The 26,155-nt window shown below is 47.1% G+C and overlaps 1 protein-coding gene and 1 long non-coding RNA gene across 4 annotated transcripts in view; one reads left to right on the top strand and one right to left on the bottom strand.

Annotated features, from left to right (window-relative positions):
• Positions 1-10,287: 10,287 nt before the first annotated feature.
• Positions 10,288-15,305, bottom strand: Gm31834. The gene is made up of 2 exons (XR_382215.4): positions 13,246-15,305; positions 10,288-12,901 (listed from the first exon to the last, which is right to left on the bottom strand). It is a non-coding gene; the product is annotated as a predicted gene, 31834 (long non-coding RNA).
• The window catches only part of Txndc5 (thioredoxin domain containing 5), a 28,559-nt gene continuing 16,787 nt past the window's right edge, over positions 14,384-26,155 (top strand). Inside the window, exons 1-3 of one of the 3 annotated variants that reach the window (NM_001289598.1) lie at positions 14,384-14,656; positions 19,730-19,879; positions 24,120-24,225. In NM_001289598.1, coding sequence (NP_001276527.1) covers positions 19,791-19,879; positions 24,120-24,225 — 195 coding nt within the window. In that variant the 5' untranslated portion in view covers positions 14,384-14,656; positions 19,730-19,790. Of the gene's footprint in view, positions 14,657-14,723; positions 15,021-15,293; positions 15,534-19,729; positions 19,880-24,119; positions 24,226-26,155 lie in introns of those variants that run through there. The other 2 variants (NM_145367.4, NM_001289599.1) reach the window with 2 other exon arrangements.

Genomic DNA, 26,155 nt, shown 5'->3' with positions numbered 1-26,155 from the left:
TCTTTGGAAATTAAGAGAAATAAACTGCTGCTTTATTAAACATTTGGATACACAGCCCTGAGAAATTTTAAATTGTTTTTTAAAGGTGTATGCCAATTTGGTGAAATTAGTAGAATAAGTGATAATTCTAAACATTTCTGAATGCATATTTATAAAATAAAATATGACAGCAGCTGAGGCAGCCATTACTGCAGAAGGAGATTAATAACTTTTGCTTGAACTAATTTATTTTCAGGATTTATTTTTCTGGTTCTTTTATGTTTATGTGTGTATATGTTTATGCCACATGTGTATGGGTGGACACCCCAGGAGGCCAGAAGATGGCACTGGACCTTATGCAGCTACAGTTACAGGCAGCTGTGGGTGTAGACTCTGTAAACTGAACACAGGCCCTCAGCAAGAGCAGCAGGTACTCCTCACCTCTGAGCCATTTCTCTAGGGCTGAATGTCCTAATTTAATTTTTAAAACTCTGTAAGTAAATTTTCTCTAATCGCGTGAGGGATACTTAATTTGTAATCCATAGAGGGTTTAACGTGGAACAAAAGAGTCTGAAAATTCTGATTTTTCCAATTCGGAATGTGCTATTTGGAAGGACCTCGTTGTTTGAAAGCAAGAGCAACACTGGACAAAGCAACCAAACATGAGCCAACCCTGCTAACATCACTGCCCCCGAGACAGAGACGTCCTCATTGAGGTCAGACCTTCAGGGATGTAACTTACATGAAACCACTCCTTCCCCCACCAAGCCTAAACATGTCCCCTAAGAAATATACAACTTGGGAAAAAGGCCATTTCCACAAAAAGATGGGGACGTAAGCCATCAAGTCGGCTGCAGTGAACTCCTTTCTAAGGCCGTGGCGCAGCCTTCTTAGCTCAGTGGGGAATGGACCTCCAGGACCGCGTTCTGGAGAAAAGGGTGGGACATGAAAGGATCCCGGTGCCCTGAGCTAAGTCCCCTCAAACTGTTTGCGCTGAAGCCAACAAGCTGGTCTAAGGTGGCAGGACCTTGGAGAGGTTCCTGGCCGGGGGGAGGGGGGCTCCTCATGAATTAGGGTGGCGTCTTTACAAGAAAATCGGCCCAGTCCCTGCCTTTCTCCACCTGTGGATCAGGATGTAGCGCTCAGTTATCCCTTCAGCACTTGCATGCGTTCCCGCCATGCTTCCCTCTGCCGTATGTCTTCTGTCCTATAAGGATGCAGAGAGAAGGCTGTGTCTCTGAACCAGGCCGTGGGTCTTCTGCAGACTCTGATCAGATGACACTGGGGTTTTGGATTTTCAGCTTCCATAACTTTGAGCAAAACATTACTAGTGTTTATAAGCCACCCAGCATATGGTATTTTGTTACAGCAACCTACATAACTTAAGATACCCAGGGAGGGTTAACTCAGGGAGTTAAGTGCATCGGCTGCGAGAGTCCCCTGTTGTGGGGTTAGCACAATGTCCAGAGATTCATGCTTATCATAAATGAAAATGGTGGTAAACGTGACGGTAACTCTCTGGTAGAGTCAGACTGGAGGGTCTGGAGCAGGAACCACTGTGTCTAAAAATGAAGCTGCTGGTGATGGGAACCACATCCCTGGATGGCGCCTGTGATGGCTCCTTTTGACTACCAACTTGGTACACCTGAGAAGAGGGAACCTTAGCTAAGGAACCGCCTCCATCAGATTGGCCTATGAGCATGTCTGCTGGACATTCTCTGTATTGCTAACTGATGGAGGGGAGCCCAGCCAACGGGGGAAGAGGGGTGCCATTCCTGGGTAGATGGTACTGGGCTGTAGAAGAAAGCAGGCTGAGCAAGCCAGGGGAAGCAAGGCAGTAAGCAGCATCCCTCCTCGGTTTCTGCTGCAGTTCCTGCCTCCAGGTTCTTGCCTTGAAGTTCTTCTATCCCAGCTTCTCTTGTTAATAGATTAACTATAACCTATAAGTCAAATGAATCCTTTCCTCTATTTCATTTGTTTTGGGATTTATCACAGTAGCAGAGCCGCAGCCTAACAAAAAAGCCAGTCTTCATCAAACAGTAACGTCTGAGTAGGGAGGCTGGGCTGAGGAGCAGGCATGGCCACAAGCCTAGCAGCAGATAGAGAAGCTGTACCGCGGCCACAGGAGAAATCTCAGAGACAATGTTCGCTCATCAACATAGCTGTGGCTCGAAGGCTCTCTGCTGTACTCAGACTGGTCACTCAGTGGGTTAACAACAATCAGTAAGTGAGGGGGAAAAAAACCAACCTATTTTGCCATCTATAAAAGTGTTCTCTGTCATGAATTCTGAGGCAGGGTTCAGAGAAAGCATATCTTGGACTTTCTGGCCAGTCAATGAATTTCAGACAACACTTAAAATCTCGATGCTATTCAAGGAATAGCTCACCAATGAAACTCGATGAATTGTAAGGCGACTGCAGAGGAGTGAGCTGAAAAGAAAACAGCCCATAAAGGAGACAAACAAGGTGCTGAAGAAATGGTTTAGAACCAGGCAGATAGCATCAAGTTTTCAAGGAGCATCAGAAGGGGCGAAGAGCAGAATGAACCCTACCAAGGAAGTACTTCAGTAATGAGGAAGACAGCCTCCATTTGGGGAAGTGACATGTGCGCACACGCATGTGTGAATGCACACACACACACACATACACACACACACACACACACACACCATACCACAGCACACACACATATACACACCACACCACACACATATACACAGCATATCACAACACACCCAGATATACACACCACACAACACACACATATACATACCACATCACAACACATACACATATACATACCACGTCACAACACACACACCTATGCACACCACATCACAACACAGCACATTACATACTACACCACACACATACAAATATATATATATCACAACACACCATACACACATATATACACTATACCACACACACACACCACACCATACACACACATATACACACCACACCACACACACATATATACAAAACACACACACCATTAAGAAAAAGGTCAAAAAAATGAGAGTTCCTAATCATGCAATGGAAAGCCACATATGTGTAGTTAATATTTTTAATTATTATATTTGCTTATTGTGTGTATGCAGTGTGTATGCATGCCACGGTGTCAGAGGACAACTGGAAGGAGTTAATTTTCCTTTTCCACCGTGTGGTCTGAGGATGAGACTCAGGTGCTCAGACTCATTGGCAGATGCCTTTGTCACTGGGCCATCTCTCAGACTATCTGATATATTTATTTCAAACAACCAGGACACATGGGAAAAGAAATATTTTTAAACATGTACTTAGTTATTTGTTTATTTCTCTGTATGTGGGTGCATATGTGGTGGCCAGCAGATGATTTTTCTACCATACCACCCACATCCTGGGAATCAAACTCAGGTAGTCAGGCTAGGCAGCGTGTTAATCTCTGACTCATCTCCCTACCCTGGAAAGCAATAGTTGAAGAGGAGCTGGGAGACACCTCAGCACTTAAGAGCACAAGCTTCTCTTTCAGAGGACCCAGGCTCTATGTGCAGCACACAGTGGCAACTCACGACCAACTGTAACTCCAGCTCCAGGGAACCCGTGCACTCTCTGGCATCCACAGGCGCTGTGTGCATATTGTGCCCAGACTTACATGCAGACAAAATACCTCTCTGTATTTGAGGCCAGCCTGATCTACAGTGTAAGGTCTGGGATAGCTAGGGCTACACAGAGAAACCTTGTCTCTAAAAACCCAATAGAATAAAATAATTAAAGGCAAACTTTCCTAGAAACTAGATTTCCCAATCCAGAGTGCAGCATGTATTAAGCAAGATCCGGAGATTGAAAGACAGAGCGTACTCTGGCCAAAGTTCAGAAACATATGTCTAAATATAAACATATAAATAAATAACACCATACATACTCTGAAGAAAGTGCCACACAGGGAGAGGTAGAAGGAGACAGGCTGGTTTCAGAGCAACCGAGGTACCCTAATTTTCACAATATAGTGCAAAAGGCAGTGAAGCATCATTGAGGGGAAATATTTGTGATCCCAAACTCCTTCCAGTCAGGCTGTCCTTCAGCTATGAAGAGCAGAGAGATTCAGAGTGATCCAGTTCAGTGAGAGCCACAGCCTGTGAATATGCGCCTAGGTATTCTTCAAGGAGGGAAGAGCGGGCAGAGATGGAATCTGAAGCCACTCAAACTGTGCTCCCCAGTCCAGCAGAATCCTGTCACCTGGGGGACTTCTCAGAAACCCCAGGGGACTGGTAATCATGAACTTGGTTGCTCAGGTGACAGGCACTGCACCATCCAGGCCCGGACCTCCTGCTAGCAAGTTGCCAATGGTGGACAGGCTGCTGGCCCCTACCTCTAACTACTGAGCTGTTCCTGCCTGATAGACGTTGGGAGTGGGTGCCATGATCTTCTTTTGTATACATACTGACGAAATCATCAGACGCCAATGAATAGATCCAATGCCAAGGCCACAGGGACAACTGTGATCAAACCTAGAAGGACTTAAAACACAAACAAATGAGTGTGGGAAGAGGTGGGAAGGGCAGGACAGGATGGAGGAAGATATGAGGAGCCATGAGTGAGAACAATCAGAACACATTATATACGTGAATGAGACTTCCTAAGAACGAATTTAGTTGATTTTAAAAAGTAACACACACACACACACACACACACACACACACACACACACACGAAGTCCTGGGCATAATCTAAATAAGAACCTGAAATGTATCAAGCTCTCTGTGTGATCTGTATGCACACTAAAATCTGAGAAATCAGGCTGAGGAGGTGGCTCAGTGGGTAGGAGCACTTGTGCCAGCGTGAGGTTTCGAGTTCAGATCTCCAGCACCCATGTGACTTTACCATGCACCTGTAACTGCAGCGTTGGGGACTCAGCAGAGACAGGAAGACTCCTGGGGCTCGAGGGCTGCCAGCCTAGAGGGAAAACAGCAAGCCCCAGGCTCAGTGGATAGTGATAGAGGGGGAGACTTAAAGTCCTCCTTTGGCCTTTGGGTGCAATGGGTGTCCCCAAATATGTGAGAGCCTTGAGAGGAAGGCGCAGTAAACCCAGTAACTGATCTCAGTGTAAACCCAGGACTGCAGCGAATACCCGAATGAAGTACATAGAACCACTTCTCTCTCTTTCTCTCTCCCCTCTGTGTATGTGTGCACGTGCGTACGGGCGTACATGCACGCCTTGGTCCTTCAGGTGCTCAAGGCACCATCTTGACTTAAGAAGGAGCCTCCTGGAATAGATAGCCACTCCCCTCTCCAGGAGGCACTTCCTTCAAAGAGCAATGGAAAAAGTCACTTGGGCCCTGAGGTATCTCACTCAGGCAAGCAGGCTTCTTCCACCCTCACCTGTGAAACAAGAGCAACAAGTGTGGCCTAGACTATACCTGCTAATCTTCAGGCTTAGGTACTAGTGTACACAACTGGGTGCTGGGATGGATATTGTACACAGCAGATGCTAGGTTGGGTACTTACTGTACACAGTGGGTGGTAGACTAAGTACTGTATACAGTGGGTGCTAGGCTGTGTACTGGCACACAGTGGATGCTAGGGTGGGACCTGGTACACAGTGAGTGCTAGGCTGGGTACTGGTACACAGTGGGTGGTAGATTGAGTACTGTATACACTGGGTGCTAGGCTGGGTAATAGTTCACAGTTGGTAGTAGACTGAGTACTGTACACAGTTGGTGCTAGGCGGGGTACTGGTACACAGTGGATGCTAAGGTGGGTACCGGTACACAGTGGGTACTAGGCTTTCTTTGTCCCTTACTGCTTATCTGAAAATAATTAACCAGCTTTGTGTCACTTGTTGCCTGTGAGTGTGCTCTGTCCCCAGACTGAAGCAGGTTAGTAACCAGCACACAGCTTTGCAGCAGCATAAAGCAATGAAAACCTTGAACATACATGTTAAAAACATAAACTAGAGAGGTAGAAAGAATGGGCTATAGTGAACTTATTCAAAGATGCTCCATAGAGGTTTCAGTTTGGGTATGTTCTGCTCTTTAAGTTGGTAGACATCAATATTGTTCTTGAACCTTTTAAAGATGAATAATAGCCAAATTATATTATCTATATGGAAAGGTACTTGGGAAGGGAGAAATCGTATAATATGAAAAAGAAATTGAAAAGTAAATGAGTCAGAGCATATTCTTTGCAAAACTAAGTGTAAACCAGAGGAACAAAGCAGGTTGATCTTTATGAAAAAAGCTATATTTTTAATCATCAATTTAAGGACTATAGAAAGTATAAGAAAGAAGCAGAGATGCTTCTGAGCACCCATTGTGCTCAAGTAAATAGAATGTTCTAGAGATCATTGTCCCCAAAAGTCAGTTTCATACTTATAAATAGGACCACAGCGCACAGAGGTTTTTATTGAATTTGATGCCTAGTTGGATTTGTCCCTTTATTTAATCCTCTCTCTGTGTCTCTGTCTCTCTGTCTTTCTCTCTCTCTTTGTCTCTTTCTCTGTCTCTCAAGGGGCTTGTGTAGCCCAGGCTAGCCCTAAACTCTCCATGTAACAAAGCCTGCCTTTCAATTCCTAATCTTTCTGTCTAAGCTTTCCAGGTGCTGGGATGTCAGGACCGCACCACCACATCCAACAATAAACTTTACTTGAATTTAAAATAACTAATGACAAATAGCAGCAAGGAAATCATCTCTAAGATTATAATTACAAAAGTGGTATGAAGGTATGTTTACTGCACAAAATTCAAATTCAAGTGTGTATGTGGTGTGCTTGTGCATACATATTCATGAGTTTGTGCATGCACGCGTGGAGGACAAAGGTTGATGCTGGGTGTCTTCCTCTGTCACTCTCCACATAATTACTATTATTACTGTCATCATCATCATTATTTATCACCATCACCGTTTTACTTATTGAAGTTAAGGTCTCTTACTGAATGGTGACTTCCCCAATTTGACAAGGCTAGTTGGTCAGTGGACTCCAGGTTCCTCTAGTCTCTGCCTCCCCAGTGTGATAACCACTGGTCTATGCCACCATGTCCTTTATACTTGGGTGCTGGGGACTGAAACTGAGGCCTCATGCTAGCATGGTGAGTATTTCAATAACTGGGCCAATTCCCCGGCCATGTTTTAATTGCGCCTCTAGTCTATGAGTTAATGCCTTGATCTCCCCTGCGGCAATACCATTGTGTGCCAGGCAAAACTAAGAAACAAAGTATTGCAGGGTCTATCCTTAGGTCCTTAAGGGTGTGTACACAAAGAGACTGGCAGCCCCTACTTTTTTCTTCTTTGCTTCCCAGTCATGAGGTGAGTGGCATTGCTTTAGCGAGTGCTCCTGCCATGACATCATGATGTGCGTGTCACTTCGGGGCCCAGAGCCAGGTGCTAACAGCCAAAGCAAACCTTGCCTTTTATAATTAAATCATTTCAAGTCCCTGTCATAGAAGGAAGCTGACTAACCCATGTCTACTACGATGTCTCAGTTGGTGAACTGAGTCACTGAAGATTACTAACAGATCAAAGACGAAATGAAATCACGAAGTCTATGTTTGCGGCTGAGTACTACAACTTCTAAGACATCAATTGCAACATTTGGCTAACTTAGATAGGCCAATATTGTGTCTCTTCTCATGCCATCACTGTGGCCTCTCTGCCTCTGCTACTCCACATGGCCGGGTCACAGGATGGGTAAAGCCATCTCTCTGTATACATCAGGGATGAACCATACAGCTGAACATACCTGGGATGCTACAGTGGTCTCAAGTGGATCCTCAAGGATACCCGGCAATAATGTTAAACTACCCTGATCCGTTCACTGCCCCATTCATTTCTCGTCCTCCATTTCACACCTTCTCCACCCTCCCAAACCTCAAATATGTCTTCTGTCCTCAGTTCTCACTCCAGATATTCATTGAAGTAAGAAAGTGGAAGACACTGGAGGAGGACAGATGCAAGCTCCCAAACCCGTCATCCACCCATCTCTTTGGGTCCCTGCTTACCACTGGGTCCACTCACATCACAGGTGACTGTCTGAGCTATGAGCAGAGCTGGACTTGCCTCCCATTCATCTGGTGATATCCCTGTCCACTCGGCCAGTTTCTGGGCTTCATTCTTGTGTTGCAAAACCATGTGGATCTTCCTTCATGTTAATAAAACCCTCCTGGTCTCCTCCTTACTTTCTTTTGCTTAGCGAGATAAGTTCTTGAATGTGCCACGTACCTTCACTGTCCCCCCCCCCCCCATGGCTCTGCACCTCCGGAAACTACTGTTCTCACGGTCACCATTGACCTGCATATTGCCCAATCCAGAGTCCTTATTCTATTTCCTCTCATAGGACAGGATGTCCGAGTGTTGTCCGAATTCAGACACATACAAATGTGACTGGAAGCACTCACAATGGTCAAACTGTTCCAAGGGGACCTTCCTTAGACTGAATAAACCCAGTGGATTTTGTCTACTTGTTTTTTACTTTCTTTCTTTCTTTCTTTTTTTTTTTTTGTAACAAATTTTCATGTAGCTCAGGCTGCCATCATATTTGATATGTAATTAAGTGTGATCTTGAATTCTTGATCCTCTTGCCTGCACCCTCCCAGGGTGCTCTCTTTCTCTCTCTCTCTCTCTTTCTCTCTCTCTCTCTCTCTCTCTCTCTCTCTCTCTCTCTCTGTGTGTGTGTGTGTGTGTGTGTGTGTGTGTGTCCACATCCAGCTAGTGGAGTTTATTCAAACAATGTAAAAACAAGAATGCTCCACAAACCAGGCAGCTAGCAGACACTGGCACCTCCAAGCAACAATGTCATCTGTCAGCATTTACAGGAAAAACAGAAGTGAGGTATAGACTTCATTGGCTACAGCTTACTCAGCCAATCAGTCAATAGATTACAGCTTAATTAGATAATTGGCTCCTGGGCCTCCAGCAACCAACCAAAGCTTAGTCACTGCGGCTAACTTGTGTGTTGGTTTGGGCTGTTTGCCCTGTGTAGGAACCCAGTTCAAATCAAGAGTTTTCTGCAAAACCAAGTCACTCGGCATGAGCTGGGACAAGCTCTGCTGGTAGATTTGAAACAGCTGTTCACTCGTGTCTCCGTGTCTCCGTTTGGACAACAGAGATAAAGCCTTCCTCCTGCTTCCTTGCTTGCTCCTTCTCAGCCTTTCCCCCACTTTTCCTCCCCTGCTGGTCTTGAAAGAGTGAGAGACTCCCCGGGCTTGGCCCTTGCACCTCCCAGATTCCCACAGTGATCTCATCCCAACTCATGGATTTAAATGCCACCTCCACCCTAATGATTCTCAAATGGCCCAGCCCACTCCTCTTCCCTGGACTGAAATATCCATGTCCCAACTCCACATGTCTGCAGACATCTCCAGATCTTGTGTTCAGTGCTAAGTCGCTCTCACATCCAGTCTCTTCATAGTTACACTGATGACAACTCAGTTCTCCTGGTTGCTGTAGCTAAGCTCAGCGAGTCACCCCGAGCTCCTTTCTGTCCTTCAGTTCTCAGCCGGCATCTGCTCATTCAGCAATCCTGATGCCAGTTACATCAAAACGGCTACGGGAGCCAACTGCTTCTCATCGCCTGGTACTGCTTCCACCCTGGCCTAAGTCCTATGCATCTCCTGTGGCACAAGGGGGGCAGCTCCCTCACTGATCACCTGACATCTGCCCTAGTGATGCCATTGACAGGGAAGTCAGATCGTGTCACGACTCAGCTGACATTCGAAAGGCATCCCTTCTCAGTGATGGAAGCCAAGTTCACTCTGCAAACTGCCTCGTCCTGTGCCCCTGACCCCTCACTACCTCTAGCGATACTTGCCGCCCCCATTTCATTCTACTTAGAGCTCTTCACAGTTGCTCTTCCTTTGAGCTGAAGGGTTCTTCCTCCAAATGCTCTTCTCCCATCTTTTAGAAGTCCGAACCCTCTCATCTTTAATCTGAACCTTTAATACCCTCCTTCCTATTTGCTCTTTGCATTTACCACCAATAAAGTGCTTCTCTCCCTCCGTCATTCCCCCTCCTTCTGTCCCCCCTCTTTCTTTCTTCCAGGGCTGGGTTTGAACACAGGTTCAAACACATGCTCAGCAAGCGCTTGATCTCCTGGGCTGGAGTAATGGAAGAGCCATAAAGGCTCTTGCTCGGATGAGTCTGACAGCCTGATACCCAGAACCATGGTGGAAGATGAGAATCTACTCCCCCTAACTGTCCTATGACCTCAAAATGCACACTTTGGCTTGTGTGTGTGTCGTACACACACACACACACACACACACACAGAGAGAGAGAGAGAGAGAGAGAGAGAGAGACAGACAGACAGACAGACAGACACAGACACACAGAGAGAATAAAAATAAATTTTATGTATTTTTGGGTATAAACTCAGTGTTCACCAAACATATTTGAACCAGAACCCATCTCTTAAGGAAGTACCTCCCCTTCAGGTGCTCTTTGGTGAAGCCATAACCTTCTCCAAGAGCACCAGAGACAGCACCACTGACTTCTCATCCTTGGGAGTTAGGCCAGGGCATCCGTATTGTTTTCCAGATCCATGAGATTCCAGACCAGCCAAAATGGAGAACCGCCCTGTTAGTCAAACCGTTTTCCTGAATTCTGAGTTTGGAATAGTCTTCTGGGACTCAGGCAGCCCAGCCCTTCAAAACTGTCTCCTAAGCACCACGAAAGAACTGTGTCTCTGTGCCTAACCAGGACATTGCAGATCCATGGAGATGCCCATCAGTAATGGCTAGCTAGCTGAGCAGTGGAAGGTTGCCAGGAACCCAAGTGAGATTGTGTGCTGGCCTTGTGTGCAGGGACTCTGTGGGAGGAGGCCAGGGGAGCATCCATGGAAGCGCCCAGTTGTCAAAGAGCTGAGACATGGTGGACAGAAAGAACCAGCAGCGGCATTATGGACTCAGTGAGCTGGGGAGGGGGAGGTAGCCAGGCTGCCGTGGACTTTGCCAGACAACATAGAGACCTCAGTGGTCACAGTCCAACCAACAGGGAAATTTTCTCTATAGCCTCCCCTGTGTCCACACCGATCCCACGTGGATTTCAAAATCTTTCCTCTTCCATTAGAGTCTCGAATCTATTATGTTATAATGTGTTTGTCTGTGCCTATTAACTATTTAGGAGGCTGTGTTTACCAAGAGCTTATGTGAGTAATGAGTAAATATTAAGTCTCTTACACAATTTTAAATGCTGAAAATAAGACTATTTTCCTGCATGATTCCAGGTTGGGAAATTGCTTTGTTCTTTAGGATTTTGTTTGTTTGTTTGTTTGTTGTTTCTGATGATGATAATCTACTCTTTGCTCCTCTCCATAATCATATTTGAGCAATCATAAAAGTTATTTTTTTAGAAAAAGAACATATTTTCTCTCTCTCTAGAGGCACCCCCAGAATGCTCTGACGAAGTTAGAACAACCGGATGCATTTACTTTCGGTCCCTGCTTAAAAGCAGCATTTTTCAGCCCAATAATAACTCAGGATGCACCTGTTAAAGTCATTCAGGTGGCAACATCTCAGTTTCTGAGCTTTTTGTGGGGTCTTCCTTTGGTCAGAGTGCTATTTTAGGGTATCTGGCACCATGAGGAGGTGGACCGAAAGCTATAGCTTCTCTTGGTTAGGGGTAATTACTACTGCTGCACTTCTCACAGAATGCCCTGGGGCACAGAGAGTGTTGTAACTAGGTGGCTTCACCATGCACCCCAAAACTGGCACTGGAATGAGCTGCAACCCCATGAAGGCCCATGGTGTGCAGTCATAGGACTGTGGGCCATGATGCCTCTGCTCAGTAATAGCCCCCATGATCATGGGTCGTTTACTTGGGACATCTCCCTGTGATTCTGAGGACCCTCTCAAGGAAATCAGCTTCTGAGAGGAGACAAATAGGACTTCCCATTTATTCATTTCATAAACATGAGTCCAATACCTGCTGGGCGTCAGACATCTTCTCAACTCTGTGGAGCTTACACACTGAGCAAGGGCTGCTGCGGAAAGGAAAGGGTATGGCAGAAACTAATGCTCCCATCAGAGAGACACAGTGCAAGAGTTCTCTCCTTCTCGGGTCAGACAAGTTCTTCGTAGTGAAAGGTTTGTGGTGCTGTCTGCGTTGGAAGTGTGTACAGCTATGGGGATGAATGAGGTCTGAGAGAGAGAGAGAGAGAGGGAGAGAGAGAGAGAGAGAGAGAGAGAGAGAGAGAGAGAGAGGATGAAGGTGAGTTGGAGGCAAAGCTCTGAGCCTTTAATAGAGAAGCCAAAAGGATGGCAGACTCAGGTGGAGTTCCTGTCATTGTATCAATGCCGCAGAGAAACAGTCAATAGAGTATTCCTGGTCAGAGTCACATTGACAGAAACAGTAACCATACCAGTAACAGAGAGCCTCCACAACAATTGGCCACTGCAGTTAATACCTGAGACACAAAGAAGAAAAGTATTTGACTGTCAGGCTTGGAGGTTCTGGGCAGTGTTCATAGCCACCTCAGTGCTTTAGACAGCTCCCCAGGGTGGGAATACAGCTCCTCACCTTAGGAGGCAGGGAATGAGTGGTAGGGCTCCTGAGATCGCCTCTGAAGACACACCTTCAATGATCTTAAAACCTCCCACCCTGCATCTAAAAATTCTACCCCCTTCCACTAGCACCACTCTGGAGATAGGTCTCCAACACATGGACCCACAGAGGTTTACATTCAAGACCCAAACCCTAGCACCTTTATCCAGATATTAGAAACAGTAAACATTCTAGATTCCCTTGTATAAAGGGGTTCCTGATGGAAATGTCAAAATCACCAAAGTCACCAGGAATGATGACAGGAAAGGGTTGTTGGGAATTCTGTCATCTGGAAGGCACCACAGTCTTCAGTGAAATAGGAGAGTGTCCTGGGAGGATGGCAAAAACTGCAAGGGCAGATGATGGTGGGATGCTCAGTAGATCCAATATGTCGGGAGCTGAAGGTCTGTGGATAGAAGGGAACACATTGGTAAAGGGTGCTATCTGCCTTTCGTCTCAACTGCACGAGACGCAAGAGTGAAACATCAACCAACAGCCAGCGTTCGAGAGGGCTCCAAGAGCTATGGTCTGTGCTAGTGGTTCTCAACCTTCCTCATGCTGTGACGCTCTAATGCAGGGCCTCATGTTGTGGTGACCCCAACCATAAAACTATTCATTGCTACTTCAAATCTAGGATTTTGCTACTGTTACAAGTCATAATGTTAATAGCTGATATTTGACCCCCAAAGGGATCTGGAACCACACAGCTTTGGGCAGGTGAAAAAGGAGTTGATATTATAAACATAGTACCTTCTGTTGCGATGTCTTAGCAATGAAGTGAGAGAAGTATTGAGGAGCATAAAGCTTTGACCTTGACAGTACAGATGACATGGCAAGAGTTCTTGGATTTCTGGTCACCAGCAAGCCTCACAGGACACGAGGCATGGCAGAGCACATCACAGGAGGCCTTCAAGGACAGCATCAGGGATTTCTATTTTAGTCTGTATGCCAAGGCTACTGGGCAGAGTTGGTGTGCTGGTTCAAGTTGGAGCAACAAATTGCCATAGTCAAAATCACGTGGGCAAAGGATGCTCATAGAACTTCTCCTGCGATGGGCAAGTTTAGGTCTGTTCAGGTTAGGAAAGCCGGAAGAAGCGTTTGGCTGAACTGTGCTTACTCAGAATGTGAGGGCACAAAGGGAGAGAGGGGGCAAGCAAGAGATGCTGCAGTTTGGTGTTTGGAAAACCATGGTTAAACATTTACAGGTGGACGAACCTAACATGAGAATAGTTACAGATGATGTGAGTTTCCCTGCCCCTCCCTTTACCACCACCCCCAACTGTTGCTAACCCAGGCTTTTGGTTTAGGGAGGCTGAGGCTAATAAAGATCAGGTGATTTTCAGAAGTGTTGCTCAGAAGTCCAATACAAGATGGCCATGTACTCTTCTTACTATGCCCGTTGCTTTTTCCCAATAAAAGATCACCATATATATGTCTTATGATGCCAGCTTCCTTTTCATCGGTACAGAGCATAGCTCTAGGACCTCTCTCAAGTGTCTAGTGGTTGTTTCGTTCTCCCTAACTTAGCTCCAGGTTTTCAAGGCAGGGCAGGGAGCTTAGATTGCCACCCGACTTAAAGTTCAAGAGTTGGCGTGGGTCCATGCGCCCCAGCCCAGGCGTTAGCTCTCACCCAGAACAGCTGTTGCCATTCATTTTCCTATCCAGGGTGAGTTAGGGCACACAGGGCACTAGCCAGGGCCTGAAGGAAGGGCCACTTTGACTGCCTTTCCTTTTCAAAGTGAAGGCAGGGCAGGATAACAGAGGAGGTGCTCTTGGGAAGTGGTTTCATCACACCCCCTGAGGCCAGGCCCTCAAATCACAGTTGAGCTTTGGCTAAGAATCTGACTTATGCAAGAGCAAACCCCACACACGTTTGCCTGATTTCCTCCTTTCTGCTGACAGCAGCTCAGCTTGGTCCTAAACTCTCGGGTCTCTTGGTGTCTGATTAGTTATCAACAGAAGCTGCCACTGTTCCATAGCTTGGCAGCTTGGCCTCTTCGTCCCTAGCAGGGAAAGGCTGATGAGGAGCTTGGGAAGGAGAATGAGCTCAGCGGGATGGAAGGGAACCGGACTGAGATAGCGCTGGAGGTGCTGCACAAGGACCCCAGGACCTAAGCGACCTCTTCCTGGTGGCTTTCAGCAGAAGACAGCAAGTTGCTAGGTGAGCCGGCGGGACAGGGGGCGTGGCTCTGCGAGCGGGGGCGTGATTGAGGCGTGGCTCTGCGGTCGTGGGAGGAGCCGGGGCGGGAGCGGCGCCGCGGAGGGGACCCGCGGCACGAGCGAGAGCTCGCCAGCCCCGCCACGATGCCCCCGCGCCCAGGACGCCTCCTCCAGCCGCTGGCCGGGCTGCCGGCCCTGGCCACGCTCCTGCTGCTGCTCGGGGCGCGCAAAGGCGCCCGGGCCCAGGAGGTGGAAGCGGACAGCGGGGTCGAGCAGGACCCGCACGCCAAGCACCTGTATACGGCCGACATGTTCACGCACGGGATCCAGAGCGCCGCGCACTTCGTCATGTTCTTCGCGCCCTGGTAACTGCAGCTCCAGCAGGCCGGCGGAGCCCGATCTGGGACCGGGGACCAGGGACCTGGAGCCGGGGACCGGGGAGAGGGCGCGAGGCCGCGCAGGCTGCGCCGGGGGCGTGGGCCGCGCTCGGGCCTCGCCGCTGACGTGGCGCTAGCCGCCGGCCTGCGAGCTAGGAAGGGCGGGCCCCGAGGGGAGACCCGGAAAAGCCTCTCCACCCCGCCACACTGCTGGAGTCCAGGCATCCCCCGCTTCTGTCCCCTGCCCAGCTCCCCAAACTTCCTGTGCTGGCCGGACGCGGCGGGAGCCCGGCGTCCACGTGCCCTATCCTGAAGGGTTCTTCCTGCTGGCCCATCAATATTGGGTTGGATTGGAAATCTAAGGCCCCCTCAAGATGTGATTGCCCACTTTGTGTGTCGAGGGTAGGAAAAGATAGCCTAGGTCGGGAACTGAGACTTCCCCGGCCCCTGGAGTCCAGCGAGGTGCCAGTTTTGGAGTCTCCGCTGCACGCTGGAGTGGATGTGAGCTGTATTCTCAAGGCCTTTAACTCTTTCACCTCCTGTTCTCATTTGGGGCCCGGTCATTTGGAAAGTGTGAGGTCGAACTGTTCTTCCTAAAAGTCATAACTTCAGGCTTCCATTCTTCGGTTGGGGCTTCCTGGTGCACCTCACTACCCCAAGAATTAGTCTAGACATAGCAGTGCTTTGCTACTGGGGCCTAGATGCTCAGAGAAAGAAGTTCTCCGGTCCACAGCAGAAAGCGGTATTTAGAGCACAGGCTCTTGAGATGTGGGATGTTCTGGCTGTGTTTATTGCTGAGCAAAGTACTCTTCCTCTAGCTCAGTAGGGACTCATTAAGGACAGGGGGTTAAGCAGTTAAGAAAAATGTGCCTGTGGAATCCAATGTAGTCAGTGATTGTATTTTTCTAAAGTGGGAGAAACTTTGCCCATAACCCTAGAGCGGGCTATTACTGCATTTCAATTCGTTTAGTGTTAAATTAACTTTGTGGGGGAGGGGATCATTTTGGCTCACAGCCATTATCAGTTAAGAATGCAGGAATGGGATACACTGTTTTACATTCCCAAGAACAGCCACTTGAGTCTGTAGAACTACCATTGAAAGAAAAAGACTGGGAGTCTGCCACAGTCAGTCGCGTTAATAGTTACTCTGTGCACAAGTCGTCTCAAAGTAGTGATTCCAGTTAAGTACACCACAGGACTTAATTGGAGTTGATTTCGGTGGAATAAATCTAAGGGTTTTTAGTTTTATGAGAAAAGTTGACATGCAGGCAGGGTTAGGTTCTCTGGAGTGCTGATGGAGTTTTAAGTTTAGAATATATGCAATGAATAACCAGCTAGTCTTGGCCAGTTGGGGTATACACCACAGATTCTTTTTTTTTTTTTTAACTCTATGGCTTACAGACGTTTAGGTCGAGGCTGCTCTCTAGGATAAGCCTTCAATTGTTTGCTTCTTGCTATTCTGATAAAAATATTAGAGAGATGTAGGAGCCCACCCATGGCCTTTGAAGGCTGGGTTTTTGATGTTTTAAGGGGAAGTTGAGGCAGGATCTCTCTGTGTAGCCAAGCTGACCTTGAACTCATGACTTTGTTGGTCTCAGCCTACAGAGTGCTAAGATTTCAAAATTTTAAGAACAACATGGTACTCAAGGTAGACTACGCTGGGTCCTCTCCCCACTTCTTTCTCACCGTGAGTGCCTGGAATGTTCACTGTCCATGTGTGATGCTGGGGCAAGGACACTGTGTAGTGATGGCACTGACCTGTCTCTGTATTTGTTCTAAGCTTTGTGGGTGCAGGATTGTCCTCCTGCTGTTGATCTGGTGCCAGCATCTGGTCACACTGAACCTAGGGACAGTTAGGTCAAAGGTAAGGTTAGGTGCCTTTGCTCTGTCACTTGGCTCCAGGCCACATCTGAATACAGCCGGCAGTCTCTGTAGTGCTGTATCCACAAGGGCTCCAAACCAGAAATGCCAGTTAGAGAGAAGCAGTGGACTCTTTAGTCCTCCTGGGTGGGGAGAGGCTTGCCTGTGTGGTGATGACCCCAAGTGGTCAGGTTAACTTGGGTTAGAGGGAACTAAATCTTTATCTTCTTTTTAAATCTTGTATTGTTTTCATAAGAACCCTTTCAAGGGTATAGAGGATGTCTATCTACAACTCTAAACTGAGCATATCTGATCAAATTCCGCTAACATCAGGACAACCCTTAGGAGCTGAAGGGGTTTGCAACCCCATAGGAAGAACAATATCAACCAGCCAGAGCTCCCAGGGTCTAAACCACCAACCAAGGAGTACACATAGAGGGACCCATGGCTCCAGCCGTATATGTAGCAGAGGATGGCCTTGTCGGGCATCAATGGGAGAAGAGGTCCTTGGTCCTGGAAAGGCTCAATGCCCCTGTGTAGGGGAATGCGTGGGTGGGGAGTTGGGAGTGGGTGGGTGGGAGTGCACCCTCATAGAAGCAAGAGGAGGGGGGATGGGATGGGGGCTCCTGGGGGGGGGAATCAAGAAAGGGGATAACATTTGAAATATAAATAAAATATCTAGTTTTTAAAAAAGGAGAAAGAAAGAAAAAGAAAAAGAAAATCCATTAGGGCAGCCACTCATCTATCTTCCAGCAACATCTTATAGCTGGGTTCCTTACCAGCATTAGAACCAATCTGCTTTCTTTGATTAGGCACCAGATGTCATGAGGAGCAAACAGGAACATGGGCCAACTGGGGAGCATAAAGTCCACAGGCCCCATTGTGTACACACTTACGGAGCCGTTGGGCCTCCATTCTTCCTTGCTATCCGCTCTTTCCCTACCCATGACCTTGCTGAACTAACTCATTTTGCTGAGTTCACAGAAGTTAAATCCTCAAATACAGTTTCCCTGTGTGGTACCCCATCCCTCTGCTTCAAGTGCCAAAGTGCTTAGCATGCTCAAGTGTTTGCACCGGACAGTGCTTCCATTCTTGGCACTTGCATGGAATGTATAACTGACAAGCCTTCAGAAAAAGGGGGTGATGCTATATTTGGGCTTTTATGTGTTTACATAGTTTATTTTTATGTATGCACATGTGTACATCTCTGTGGGTTTGGGTGCCATGTGTGTTGAGGAGGTCAGAAGATGGTGTCATATTCCATAGAACCAGAGCTACAGGCATGGGGACCTGCCTGATGTGGGTGCTGGGTTCTCTGAAAGAGTAACACATGCCCTTAATTACTGAGCCTTCTCTATCCTGTTTTATTTAGGCCTTTATAAAGCAGGGATTTGTCTTAGTTGCCCAGGAAAGCCCCGCCAGGAAGAGACATTAGCTTTATGCTGACTTTCCAATGCCGCCTTCAGATGCATGCATTGGAAGTCAGGTAAAAAAAGAAGCTTAAAGATTTTATTGAGAATGTATTTGAGAGCAAGCTCACAATTGCCAGTGCCTTTCACTCTTGTAAGTGAGCTTTTTTTTTTTCCCCCAAAAAAGGATTCTTTTAAAAGGCATTGGAGCAATTAGTTATGTAATAAACACAAACAATTTGTTTGTTAGGTAAAGAAAGAAAGGAAAATCAGTTCTGTGCCATAATGCTGTGTGGTATGCACTCATTCAAAACGCCAATGTGCTATAGCATACATGTGATATACATGCAAGATGGTGGCCAGCCCTGTCCTTTAGATCCCGTGACAAGAGATATGCTGTAGTGAAGTGTGAAGAGAGGCAAGAGGCCACAGTCTTGCTAGCATTGTTTTAAATGATCAATTATATACAAATGATAGTCATAGACAAACACTTTAAAGTGTTTGTATATAACTAAACTCACATAGTCAACACGAGACATTTGATCCTACCAACTGCAGATGTCCAGCTTACCACCAACTCTTCTGTAATGATAGATAGTTTGGAGCACTGGGGATGTAGCTCCCATGGTACAGTGTTTACCGAGCATGCATAAAGCCCTGGTTTGATCTCCAGCATTCTGCATACTTAAAATCCCAGCACTTAGAAGGTGAAGGTAAGAAAGTCAGAAGTCCGAGGTTATCCTCAGCTACATAGATAGCTCAAAGCCAGCCTTGGATAACCAAGACCTGTCTAAATAAATACAAAATTTAAATGTACATATTTTAAGGCTTTTGATGGGACAAGGTGCAGAGCTGATAATTCTTGAAATTGCTTTGTATTTGCACTCATTTGGTTACATAGTGGAGGAGGCCTTTCCTTATAAATAAACAGTTACAACAGAGCGTAAAGCTGGTTGGGCGAGCAGGGAAGACCACCAGAAAAGGAGGAGGAAATGAGAATGGATTCCAAGTCTCCTGAGAGAGACAAGGAAGTCTTCTTGGAGGAAGTGATGCCAAACTAGATCTGAAGGAAACTTAGAAATCAGCCTGATAGACTTTAGAGCAGGTCTCAGTAGGGTGACGGCATACCTTGAGCTCCAGGGGCACAACAAGCTATACGTTCCAGGAAACAGAAATATCACACGTTTACTCGGAGGTCAATTAAAAGTCTAGGAGGCAGGGTCTGGCATAGAGGTCAAAAAAGAATACTAGGGCCAGTGGCCTCCTGATTTAGATTAATGTAGAGAACAGTGTCGTTGTGAGGTATCTGTCTGCTGCAGAGAGAAGAAAGAGTGGGGATTTGCTTGCTCAGTGGGGAAGACTGAAGTAGTACATTTGGACACCCTGGGAACCGAGGCTCAGTGTGCCCTTCTCCTGGCTTCCCTGTAGGTGTGGACACTGCCAGCGGCTGCAGCCAACTTGGAATGACCTGGGAGACAAGTACAACAGCATGGAGGATGCCAAGGTCTACGTGGCCAAAGTGGACTGCACGGCTGATTCCGACGTGTGCTCTGCCCAGGGAGTGCGAGGATACCCCACGTGAGTAAGGAAGGGCTGGGCTTTCTCCATGTGTGGGTCTATGGCCAAGGCACGTTCAAGCTCAGCTTCTGGTAACTTCCTTCCTAGATCCCAGGCGCTGAATGTAAGCAGGTGTGCCCTGCTATTAAAACAAGACTGTATTGAACACTGTTGGTTGTAGACATCTTTTGAACTTTGCATGGGGAAAGCCTTAACTAATTCTGGTTGGCTTTTCCTGTTGCTGAGAAAGAGAGCATTTGCAGTGCAGTAGTGGGGTCTGGCTGCCCGAGGTCCAGCTACAGGTGATGCGTCACACAGCCGGCTCAGACTTTGTTAGCACTTTTGGTTTGACTTTCTGCTTTGAACGGTTATCACTGCTGAAGTTTTTCTTTTGTTCAATTAACATAAAGTCTGTTGGGAAGGAGGGTGACAAACTAGAGTGCAGCAGGCATGTACATGGCTTTATGACACAAATTATGACTGTCTGCTTCAGTCTAGATGAGTCCCCCCAAAACCCAGCGGTGCTGCGAACCTTCTATAAGCAGAGCTTATACAACCTTTAGGAGGTGGGACCAAGTGGGTGGCAATTCACTGAAACTATGTCCTTGAAGGAGATATTGTGATCTCGGTCCTGGTTGGTTGGTTTGTGTCAGGTCTACTGTGAGGAGAGGGGCCTGTTAGGTTCTATCCTGCTGTGTAGACCAAAGGCAACAAATTCAAGTATCTCATGGCCCCAGTTGCCCAAAACAGGGAGTCACAATACACTGTTTCTTTTTCTAAGCTGATGATCTCAGATCCTTTAACAACAGAAAGCTGACAAACTGGCTTCTTAAGAGGATATCTCAGGCCTGTTCTGTTGCTGTATTTGCATTGCAGACTGGATAATTTACACAGGGCTAAAGCTGAAAACCACAGAAAGTGATTTCCCTACCGTTCTGGACGCTGAAGGTGCTGTGAAGGCCAAGTTCCTTCCGAAACTGGTTTTGGAAATCTTTTTGTGCTTCTTTCTGGCTTCTCCTGCTTTGCTGGTGTCTTGGTTTTCTGTTACTGTTGCAAAATACTCAAGATATTTAGAGGAAAGTTACATAGTAAGTTCCTGGCCAACCTGAACCAGAGTGAAACTTTGTGTCAATCTCCTCCCTCTCAAAAGAGGAAAGGCTTATTTGATTGACAGTTTGAAGGGGTCAGGCCATGGTCAGTTGTCAAAGTTGCTTTTGGGCTTGCAGCAGGGTGGCTTTGGCCATGGTGTGATAGAGCACTTATTGTTAGTCGAGCAGCAGAGAGAGAAGGGAGGGGAGGGGAGCCCGGGTCTCAGTATCGTCTTTAAGAGTACACCCCCACCATGACTTGAGATCTCTTAGGCTCACTTCTTAAAAGTTCTATCACCTTCCAGGGGCCCTGCAGTAGTGAATAAGCCTTTGCCGAGTGGGCCCTGAGAGACTTCAGATCCAAACTGTATCAGCCATATTACCTCATTACATCCTTGGACCATGTGTATGTTTCTGTGTGTTCAAATGTCCCTTTCTTGTGAGGACATGAGTCACATTGACCTCTGTGAAGGCCTCATCTGCAGCTTGGGTTAGGCTTTCAATTGCTGTGTTTTGGAGGTCACAATCAAACCTCTAACACATCAGTTATGGTACACTTTGTCACAGGCTGTGCAGACTAACACCCAAGTGGGGATTTTTTTCCTCTCTCTGTAGCTTTCCCAGGAAGAGACACATGTGTCTGTGGAAAGTTTGTAATAGAGAAATTGGGGGCTGAACTTGAGGCTGGTAGCCTTCACTCTGCCTGTTAACTCCTTTACCTCTGTCAATTGAGAAAGAAATTGGAGGCTGCAGGCTAATGGGAGGGTCGTTACTGCTCGCCAGCTCGCCCTGGGCCCTCTTAGCTTTCTTAGGAAGAATCTCACACTTAAGCAGCTTAGAAAGACTTGTTATCCAACAAGAGATTTGTGTACTAAATTGGGGTAAGGGGAGTGGGAAAGACAAGCCCTACAACAGACAGACAGACAAACCGGCAAGATCTTACATTTTAACTTTAGCAAAGAACACAACAACCAAAAATCGAGTCTAAGCACTGGTTCCTTCTGGTATTTTGAGACTCAATCTGTGTCCTGCACTTTGCTGTGGGGAGGCACTTCAAAGGAGAGGAAGGCAGAGGAATATAATACGCTGCTTCTATGTCGCTGTGACCCCAACTTTCCTTGCCAGAGCTGCCAGAGGGAGGGAGGCCCAGTGCCGTGTGTGTGTGTGTGTGTGTGTGTGTGTGTGTGTGTATGTGTGTGCAAAACCTTTTAATTATGACAGCATATTTTAGCTTGCTTAGACTTTGTTAGTGGTATTTTTTTTTCAAACAGGTTCTCACTATGTTGTCCCGATTCCCAGAAACTCTAATCTTAGGTTTTCTGTTTAAGGTTCACCTGCCTCAGCCCCCAAAGGGCTGAGATTATGAGTGTGTGCCTCCATGCCTAGCTTTTCTGTGTTCCTCATTGGAGCGCAGTGTAGTGCCTAATTCTAAAGCTGTTAACCCTGCCTTGTCTAGATGGTCCCAGAGTTAATGATAGATTGGCTTGAGATCCTTCACCTTCCTGACAGGGCAGAAGCAGCCCTATACAGCCATTCTGCTCGCCGCGCGCTGTGCAGTAAGGTACAGGAGGCATTGGACACTGTTGTGTCAGGTAGTTTTACACGCCCGAGGCCGACTCTGTGTCCTGAGCAAGGTTTAGGCTGGGTAGGATGTTTGATAAATGATTGTTTTCGCCTCACAGTGGTTGTAACTTAGGGTGGTGTGTGAGGATATAACCCTGCTGTCAGTTGAGAGTCATCGAGCTCCCGAGGAAGCTGGGCATGCTCACATGTTCCCCAGAAGGCCACTCTGCCCTTGTAACTGCCGAGTCTAGCCAGTGCGCTGTTCATTTCCTTTCTTTTCTGATTTTGGAGATGGAGCCTAGTGTCTTGTGTGTGCTGAGCAAGCAGTCTACTACTGAGCGGCATTCACAGTTCTTCTCCAGACAGGGTTTAACCGTGTATTCTAGTCTTGCCACGGGTTAGCTATCTGCCTGCGTCAGTCTTTGGAATACTCTACCATCTAGTCTGGTTTCCTTGCATAGCCAGGGAACTTCATTTTAAGGCTTCTTCTGTTTTAAAGCCTCCATTTAAAGGGAACTTACCTGTTTGTGAATGGGCTGAATGTTTGTGTTCTAGAAAACATGCTGACACATACCAGTATGTTCGTATTAGGAGGTGAGCGTTATTCAGGGGGCCACATGAGGACACAGGGAGAGGGTGACACCGGGGAACCAGAAAGCCACCTCAGACATTGGCTATATTACACTGTGAATTTGGAGTTTAGTCTCCATAACTCTAGGAAATAGATGACTGACTGTGCTTTATGGGCCAAGCCATTCATGGCTATCACTGCAGACCACACTGCCTATGGCTCTCCACCTACCTGTCTCAGTTATGCACATCGGAACCTAAACATCTATTTCTGAACATTGTTATCAACTCACAAAATCCAATTCACGTCAGGGAGGGGTTGGAGGGTTCCTTCTGACAGGAACCACATTTTTTAGCATAGTCTTAACATCTTTGGTAAAGTTCTCTTCTAAGGCATGCTATGAGTGGAGTGATCCAAGACCAGGGTGTGTGATATTCATCCCCCGTGATGTCTTTCACTCACTATCATAGGAATGTTCCCTCATCTCTCTGGATTCCTCGGAGGCCAGTGACTAGAAGAGGCTCTTGCTCTCTGGGGATGCAAACAGAGAGTAGGGACCTGCAGTGGATGGAGGGATGGAGGGACGGAGGGAGGAGCATAGACGGACTGCAGCAGCGGCATGCCCTGGTGACTGGGATCCATCGGTGACTGGGTGTCCATCTGCCATGGTGGCCTACCTACAGTAAAACAGTGTTTTGTCTGCTGCAGGCCTAAGAGAAACCTCAGGCAGGAGGAGCTACAAGGGAGACCAGGAGCCTGAGGCCAGGAAGGAGAAGCCTAGGAGAAGCACTGGTTTTTTACCTCGATGTATTTTCCTTGAGTAACTTCAAAAATGTGTGAAAGTTTAGGATCATGCACATGCGCCTGAGCTGTCTCCTGCAGCATGGTTTTTGTTACCTCATTGGAGTTTTGCTTGAGTGGCAGATAGGTGCCTGGCTGCAGCCCCTGGTTGCTCCATTCCCGTTTGCTCGCTCGCTACCCAGGGCAGCTTTTAAACTTTCCAACTTCTGCTCTTTCTAATCCCTTGCTCTTCTTTCAGCCTGAAGTTTTTTAAGCCTGGACAAGAAGCAGTGAAGTACCAGGGTCCTAGAGACTTTGAAACACTGGAAAACTGGATGCTGCAGACACTGAACGAGGAGCCAGCCGTGAGTGTCCCCTCCTCCCTCCCTTTACTGCCCAGAGGCCAGAAGAGGTGACATGCTGAAGTTTCAATTCTTTTGAAGTTGTAAATAGACCTTCTCCGCTTGTGCCCTTTCTGGTTGGCCAAAGAGTTCAAATTTGCACACAGGAGCTCAAGAACATAGCATAGCTGCCCCCCACCCCCACCCCCCCAAGCAGGTTCTCCTGAGCACAAGAGTAAACAGGAATCATTCTTAGAAGAAGTAAATGATGGCATTTCTACGTTGGATTCTTCTGTTGGGTATACTCCTGTTGTCAGGACAACCGCAGACTTTCAGACTGGCTGTTTGGAACAGGCACTCTATCATATTGGTCTTGCAAAGACCTGGTCTTGGTTTTCTTGGGGAAGAACCACATACAAATTCTTCCTAATATTCTTTAGTTCCATATCTATGGCCCTCAGGTTTCTCTTCTTGTTTAGTGTGTTTTTCACTGTGTAGCCCAGGCTGGCCTTGAACTTAGGATCCCTCCGCCCCCGCCCCTTGCCTCCCCACGGCTGGGATTGCAGGTATGTGCCACCACGCTTCCATCCCTGCTCCTGTTTGCAATTTCTCCTTTTGTAGCTCAGTAACTACCTTTATCTACTTTTTTCTTTAAGTGGTTCACCACAATTTCTTTAGGGTTCTAGTAATTTTTTATATGAATGTTGCCTTAGTTAATTTACTGCTATGAACAGACACCATGACCAAGGCAACTCTTATGAGGATAACATTTAATTGGGGCTGGTGTATAGGTTCAGAGGTTCAATCCAGTATCATCAAGGCAGGAACATGGCAGCATCCAGGCAGGCATGGTGCAGAAGGAGCTGAGAGTTCTGTATCTTCATCTGAAGGCTGCCAGCAGAATACTGGCTTCTAGGCAGCTAGAGTGAGGGTCTTAAAGCTCACGCCCACAGTGACACACCCACTCCAACAAGGCCATACCTCCTCCAATAGGACCATACCCTCTAGTAGTGCCACTCCCTGGGCTAAGCATATACAAACCACTACACATGTTTTTAGGTTTCCACTCCATTCTGAGTTATTTAGCTGGCAGCTGGAGCAGGCAAGGCAGCTCACATTCCTTGGAGGCTGTTTCTGATGGCTTTGTCATGGAGACTGTCCACAGCAGTTATCTGCTTTCTTGCCTTCCGTTATACTGAATTACTTCATGTAAGAACAGCCGTCCTTTTGTTGAGCAGACCACCAATGGTGGTCATACTTGCAAACAGCGGTGTCCTGTCCTGTCCAGTTGCTTGTGGCTTGACTTTGATTTCAGTTTTCTCTACTCCATTCAGGGGATGCAGGAGTGCCAGGCTGTGGAGAGCTTCTCCCAGACTATTTAAGCACCTTTCTTAGAACTGACCGATGATAACTTGAAAAGTTTCTTAGTATTACAAATATTCAAACACATAGAAAGGTCCCATTTTCACTGTCTTGCCAGCCTGTCTCCCCTTCCCCTCCATCCCTCAGGGAGTGTCATCTGTAAATATTTCAGGGCCTATTCTCACAGACATGTACTTTCTGCTTTGTAGCATAGCCACTATGTCACCATCTCATGAGCTGCAGTGAGCAGCCATGTGTTTGTACTAGTGGCAGGCTTCTACCGCCTGGAGTCAGGACAAGGCCCACCCCAGAATCTCCTGTTTGAGGCAGTGCTTTCTCCTGATTCCCCAGGTCCCATAGTTCCCTCGGGCTTGCTCCCACTGGCTATCCGTAGTGTAGCTCTTTCCTTTGCTTCTTGGTCTTCAGTTTTCCAGGCCTTAACCAGCTTGACTAATAATGGAAAACCTTGACCAAGTTCTCCAGTGTCTTCCTGCATCATTCTGTGTGCAGGCGCCATCAGATCACGGTCAGAGCCTAACTTCCTAAGCTGATATGGAAGTCTTCATTGTGTCCTAAGTCGTAACGATCACCA

This window comes from Mus musculus, chromosome 13, assembly GCF_000001635.26.
Source record: "Mus musculus strain C57BL/6J chromosome 13, GRCm38.p6 C57BL/6J".
NCBI lineage: Eukaryota > Metazoa > Chordata > Mammalia > Rodentia > Muridae > Mus > Mus musculus.
Note: the sequence above shows the minus strand (reverse complement) of the source record. Positions and strands in the feature narration are given on the sequence as shown.